Genomic DNA, 6,350 nt, shown 5'->3' on the forward strand with positions numbered 1-6,350 from the left:
AAACAAAGGTAATATCTACACTAATAGGCCTTCCTATGCATCAACAATCGTCAACACTTTTATACTGCTCCGTTGGATCAGGTGAGACACTTTCATTGATTTGAAGTGTGACTGCTTTTTCCAAATATTGGTTGAGTTGCCTTACTGCTTTTTCTCATTCTTTTATGTCACTCTTGAAGATATTTTCACTGCTTTTTCCCTGCTAGTTGTTGTTGCTGTTCTTCTTCCCTACCTTTTGGCAAGCACTGTTCTTCTTCCCTGGCTTTTGGCGTTCTCACTTTCATCTCATCATTTTCTTCAATACTCTGCATTGCATTGGCTTGGCTTGTTTCTTGTTCAAGTTTATTTTCTTTGTTGCATGGCCATGCATTTTGGATTTTACAGTGTTTTATTTTCGTTGTGTTTTCTCTGTTTTGAATTTAATTTATGTTTTTTTCAAAAGAGTGTTTTCATAGTATATCTCAGCGATTCTATTTTTTTGATGTTATGTTGAGAAGAAGAATTGATAGAGATGAAATTCTTGATCCATTGGAATGAAATTCTCGAAATTTTTTATGGATAGAAGTAGGTATGCTTTGGTTTTCAATATCTATGGGTTTTACTAATAGATTTGTACAGGGAAAAGTAGCGTGCGTGGTAGATAAATGCTCAGCGACCAATTCTCTCCATCACACTAAGTTTATAGGTTGCATTGTAAGTTTATATATCACTTTTCCACTGGAATTGATGTAAGATAGAGCATATACTCTGAATATGTTATATTGGGAATCATTAAGAATGTTTGTTGGGTAGTCTGTCGTTATTTGAGTTTTGATTATATGCTTACTTTAAGCTCATATGTTTGTATTTGTTCTGGTTTGTGTTGTGCAGGAATCTCTCTCATTTGAACCTCGGAGGAGAAATTTCCCCAGTGATTGGAAATCTAAAAAGCTCAGAGTCAATGTATGTGAATTCAAAAGTTCACTATATAGGTTCACTATATATTACTTTTAAGCACTTTGGGTTCATTGCAATTAAACTGATAGTCTTAATGCAGACTATATTTAGCAGATCTTTATAATATATATGTTGTTCATAGTTGATTCGGTGTTCTGCATGCAGTGACCTTAAAGTAAATGGTGTCTCTGGCCAAATTCCCGACGAGATTGGAGATTTCTCTGCATTGAAAATCTTGTGAGTTACTCTCTCTAATCTTGCAAGACTATAGTGGTTAAATCAGGTCATCTTCATACCGAACGTGTAACACTCCTAACCGATATAACTACATAGTAAAAAAAAAATTAAGTAAAATTCTCACACTATCTATAACCCATCAGGGTCACACATGGTTCAACCATTCACTATGACTATTTACATGTGTGTTTGCATTGACTGACGTGCCCACCCCCTTGGCATTGTTTTGGGTTCAGTTTCTGATTCACCCTTGTGATTAGTGTTCCAGGTGCATTTATGTCAAATAATTGTAAACTGCCAGCAAACATACTGTATGTTACTACTCTGTCCTACCACTCCGTAAGTATTACAATGTGAATTCATTTGGCATTACAGTTCTCGCGTTGCATTTAACTATTACGCTATTCGGACTGACGTGGCATGGCAGATGAGACTTGGGAGTCTGTGACCTTGGGTTCCCCACCCCATCGACGGCGAAGGAGAAAGGATGTTAATCCAACGGCTTGGCTCCTACCCGAAGGCTATTCCACCGCCTTAGCATGGATATGCATCACTCTCCCTTGCCTTTTACATTGGATTCAGATCTCTGGTTTCTCTTATACATAGTAAGCGCTTCATGTGGCCGAATGACAACCAGTGGGGTTTTGTTGCAGTTTAAATCCTTCCTAGGCACCTGGATGGCTCTGTTCTACACTAGGTGATGTTTCTTTTCTGTTGACGGTCATTCATACTTTTCTTTTGTATTGTACAGCTCGAACTTTTCATGTTCTCAGTCTCAGTTCTTTAAAAAAAAATTTACTATGTAGTTATATCGGTTAGGAGTGTTACAGAATGGCTCATGAAAAAACCTTGAAAATCCCTTTAAAGTAATGTTCACCCCACCTATCTAGGAAAGTCGCTTTTCAAGAATTTATCTATCCAAACAAAAATGATTGTTCAACTACAAGTTGGTTAAAGCAGATCTCACCATATGCAACACTTGTAGTCTGGTTCAAGATGCATATATTACTTTACAATAGATAATTGTTAAGTATTATGCTAAAAACAACTATCTTTTGAGAAGATATCTTATGCCAAACCAAGCTGCTATGTGTGTCTAAACGTCCCTCTAGTCAAATCTACAAGTCATCATTCTCATGGTTTATATTTTATAGAAACCGCTGACTTGATTTGATCTTCAATGTTGCTGCAGAGATGTCTCTTTAAATTATTTATATGGAGACATTCCCTTTTCAATATCGAAGTTGAAACAACTAGAAGAACTGTAAGTATCCTAACATTCTGCACTTGCTCGCTATTGTAAAGAATTTAGCTTAATTTGTAGATGTTTTTGTATTTTGCCTTGTCTTAGAAGGGAGTGAAAGCTGCTTCTGACACATTGATCAAATTTACAGGATTGTGAAGAATAACCAGTTAATGGGGCCTATACCTTCAACGTTGTCTCAGATTCCAAACTTGAAGAAAATGTAGGTTGGGAATATTATTTTGGATTCTACTCTGTTTGCTGCCCTTTACTTGTCAAAGAATTGCATAGGATGTGTAAACTCTGGATTCTGGAGGAGTATCATTTAACAATGCTTTTGCATTTTTTAGGGATTTTGCAGACAATCAATTAAGTGGGGAGATCCCCAGGCTTATCTATTGGAATGAAGTTTTGCAATATTTGTAAGAGTCTGGGTTCTTTATGAGTTTTCCTGGGCTTATCGTTCTCTCACTAAGCAAAAATTGCTTTTATTTTCCTGTTAAGGTTTGGAAGAAGAATTTGTGTTAATAGTACTATTCTTAGGTTTGCAAACTAAATTTGGCACCCATTCTTTTCGAAATGGGAATATTGTTATCATTTCTAGGGGGCTGCACAACAACTTCTTAGTTGGGACTCTTTCCCCTGACATGTGTCAATTGACAGGATTGTGGTTCTTGTAAGTCATAATACTTCTGCCTTGTGGAGTAGATGCAGAATTTTTTAAAGCTTTCTTTCTTCAAATTAATTCTGCATATGAAACCCATCAAAACTCGCGGTCACAGAGCATTTATCATTAAATTTACGTATCTTGATGAAGCGTTTTCAGTGCATTAACGAATTTTACCTGAAGGATTCTTCGTGGTAGCTTAAATGTTTCTAAGTAGTTGATCTCTGTTATGCAGTGATGTGCGAGGCAACAACTTGTCGGGGACCATTCCTGAGAATATTGGCAATTGTACAAGCTATGCAGTTTTGTATGTTTTCTGATTTCCTAACTGGATTTTAAATGAAAAAACGGGTGTAAATGTATGGTTTGATGCAAGACTCGTGATCTCAATTACTTACTGAATTGGGGCTGGTATTCTTATCAAGGACTTATCATACAATCAACTTACCGGAGAGATCCCCTTCAATATTGGGTTTCTACAAGTGGCTACTCTGTAAGTGGAGATATTTCCAAGACTGAACTGTGTTCTAGTATCAGGAATTTTGTGTTGAATAGGCAGGGATATGAAATTATGCAGGTTGTCTAAGTAATGCAATTCATTGGATGGTATGCACTATTCAACCGACATCATTAATTTGGTTGCTTTAGTTGTCCTACCCTAATTTTAAAGTGGTTATCCTAGGTCGTTACAAGGAAACAAGCTAACCGAAAGGATACCTGAAGTAATTGGTCTCATGCAGGCTCTTACTATTCTATAAGTACAGTGTTTTCTAGATCTCAACTTGTCCAAAATTTTCCTGTGATCGGATTAAAGTATAATCTCTTACATTTAATTGCATGGAAGCCTAGATCAATAAGAATCCATAATGATTTTGGATATTGTCAATACATTTCTTATGCAGAATCAATCAATATTCCTTCATTCATTAATAAATGTTTTGTGACCTTTGGAAAAATCTTGATTATGTAATTATGGTGTAAGCTTTAGTGTACTGATACAATTAATATTTATTATAGGGATTTGAGTGATAATCATCCTTACTGGAACAGTTCCTCTTATTCTAGGGAACTTGACTTACACTGATAAATTGTGAGTTGCTTGCTAGTTAATGCTCGAATTGTTCCCATCTGGGTTTGTGAAAGTCCATTACTTTTTTACTATAGATTTCCTTTATGTTCAATTTTCAAGAAGCTGACTCTCTTGTTCTTTCTTTTGCACTACTCAGATATTTACACAGTAATAATCTCACAGGATCTATTCTGCCAGAATTAGGGAACATGACAAAGTTGGGATACCTGTAAGAGATTCCAATCACATATTTTGTGATGATTGATATGTAAGAAATGGAAACTAGACGTGCATGATAATAAATAGCTCTTTGATAGTCAACGGTTGTATGCATATGCAGGCAGCTAAATGACAATCAGATGACTGGGAAAATTCCATCTGAGCTGGGGAATTTGGAACAGCTGTTCGAATTGTAAGTTTTTGTCCAAACCCTTTTCTAGAAAGTGGAGATAAAAATGATAGAAATATATTGAAACCTCCCATACACTAAGCATTAATCTATGATATCTTTTGGATTCTTGCTGTAAGTATTTAACATTCCAAGGTTGTATTTTTTTTGAGACGAAAATCTTGCCAGAAATCAACTTGAAGGTCCGATCCTAAAGAATATTAGTTCATGTGTTGCTCTCATTTTCTTGTAAGTGATATAATCTTCAAGCCAAGTGATGAATTTGTGGAGCATAATTTCCCACTAGCTAACAATATTAACGTTGTGCCTTCATTCTCCTTTATCCTGTAGCAATATGCATGGCAACTATTTGAATGGAACTATTCATTTGGAATTTCAAAAACATAACAGGCTAACTTATCTGTAAGTAATCCTGGGCCATATTTTAAATTGACCTATAACATAATGAGCTGTTGAATTGCATTAAGCATATTCAATGTGACTAATGGATAACGTTAATGCATTTATAGAAATCTGTCCTTCAACAATATCACGAGAACAATTCCTGTAGAGCTGGGGCATATTATAAATTTAGACAGATTGTGAGTTTTAGTTATTCTAGTGTCTTGGTACATTCATCTTGATGGCTAGATGCCTAGTGAGAAGACCGTTGTTCATGGAGATGATGCCTTTAAAACTTTCTTCAACAAAACTAGAGTCGAAAGCATGTTCCCCCTACTGTATTTGTAGATCTGGAGCCGATTTTCATTGACGAGTAACCTGTAAGCTGGCCAGAAGATGCCAACAAATGTTGAGCTTGTTGGAACCAGTTGAACATCGTAATAGAGATGGCGATCAATCGCGGATGGCTCAGCCAGTGGAATATTTGTCGCATCATCATCAAGGGGGTATGAATTTCAAAGAATCTGTTGATGGAAATTCCCAAGCAAAATTCTGTGAAATGAAAAATTTATTGAGACCATTGGGCACATCTATTTATGATGGAAGTATGTGACTCGAACAAGAGATGTCATATCTCTAATATTGCAAGAATTTTTAGACCATGAACTCAAATTCATTGAAATGCAGTAGCATAATAGTGAATTGTAAAAATTAAAGATTCAATGTGGGTAGTCACTAATCTAATTTAATTAGGTTAATGAAGTAGATTATTACAGGATTGGATTAACTAATGAACTGGTGCAGTTCTTGGGATTGGTGGAGTTCTTGGGATTAGCGTAGCCCTAAGAGCATGCCACGAGTTTCAAGAAATGATTTTCTTATTTATTTATATTCAGGGCATGAGAAGGATGCATTATTTAATATGGTTCTAGAGCTGATCGTGATCATTTGAGAGAAATTCCTCTTTTTAATTGCCCCTATATTACATTTCAACTTTCTCTGTGGAGTGAAATCTTGTAACAACAGTCTGATCCTCAACAATGAAGCTCTAGGTATTTTTGTTCTTTTCCATGGATAAGCAAACACAAATTTTCCTCATGAATAATATTCTCTTCATTAATTTGTTCATAGCTTATCTTCTATTGTCTGAAATATCCACCATGAGTGACCAAAATGTAGAAGAGTTGTGTCCCATACAAAACAATACTTTGTAATTTGATTTTGTATTTGAAATTTACTGCAAGAGGAAATCTATGGAAATTTGAAAACAATATTCTGATTATTTTATCAAACGACAAAGAGCGTTTAGAAGGGTAATTGCACAATGATCCAATCCAAAAAAAAAGGTTTTCCACAAACCAATTAACTCTTCTAGAAAAATTCAACAATTCCAATTTAATAATCCTAT

At 35.4% G+C, this 6,350-nt stretch overlaps 1 protein-coding gene across 13 annotated transcripts; it reads left to right on the forward strand.

Annotated features, from left to right (window-relative positions):
- Nucleotides 1–1,145: 1,145 nt before the first annotated feature.
- Nucleotides 1,146–5,792, forward strand: LOC149227925 (uncharacterized). Of its 13 annotated transcripts, XR_016247835.1 has the most exons (11): nucleotides 1,156–1,870; nucleotides 2,366–2,437; nucleotides 2,568–2,639; nucleotides 2,767–2,838; nucleotides 3,021–3,092; nucleotides 3,319–3,390; nucleotides 3,508–3,576; nucleotides 4,310–4,381; nucleotides 4,493–4,789; nucleotides 4,892–4,963; nucleotides 5,071–5,770. XR_016247835.1 is itself a non-coding variant. In XM_089377994.1 (9 exons), exons 1-9 carry the CDS (start codon nucleotides 1,713–1,715, stop codon nucleotides 4,566–4,568), a joined length of 735 nt encoding a protein of 244 aa, XP_089234120.1. In that variant the 5' UTR covers nucleotides 1,156–1,712; the 3' UTR covers nucleotides 4,569–5,755. The 13 variants fall into 13 exon arrangements, 7 of the variants coding, with proteins under 7 accessions (XP_089234126.1, XP_089234123.1, XP_089234125.1 ...); XR_016247834.1 differs by having other exon boundaries at nucleotides 4,493–4,963; nucleotides 5,071–5,760; XR_016247833.1 differs by having other exon boundaries at nucleotides 4,892–5,760.
- Nucleotides 5,793–6,350: the final 558 nt, after the last annotated feature.

The sequence above is a fragment of the Pinus tabuliformis genome, chromosome J (assembly GCF_031772625.1).
Source record: "Pinus tabuliformis cultivar Carrire ecotype Pingquan chromosome J, CPIR1, whole genome shotgun sequence".
NCBI lineage: Eukaryota > Viridiplantae > Streptophyta > Pinopsida > Pinales > Pinaceae > Pinus > Pinus tabuliformis.

Excerpts from the sequence above, each read along its gene's own strand:
- LOC149227925 (XM_089377994.1), top strand. The coding sequence starts at position 1,713 with ATGGATATGCATCACTCTCCCTTGCCTTTTACATTGGATTCAGATCTC. Across the intron at positions 3,093-3,318 it reads TTGACAGGATTGTGGTTCTT|TGATGTGCGAGGCAACAACT; the intron begins GTAAGTCATAAT and ends TCTGTTATGCAG. Across the intron at positions 4,382-4,492 it reads ATGACAAAGTTGGGATACCT|GCAGCTAAATGACAATCAGA; the intron begins GTAAGAGATTCC and ends ATGCATATGCAG.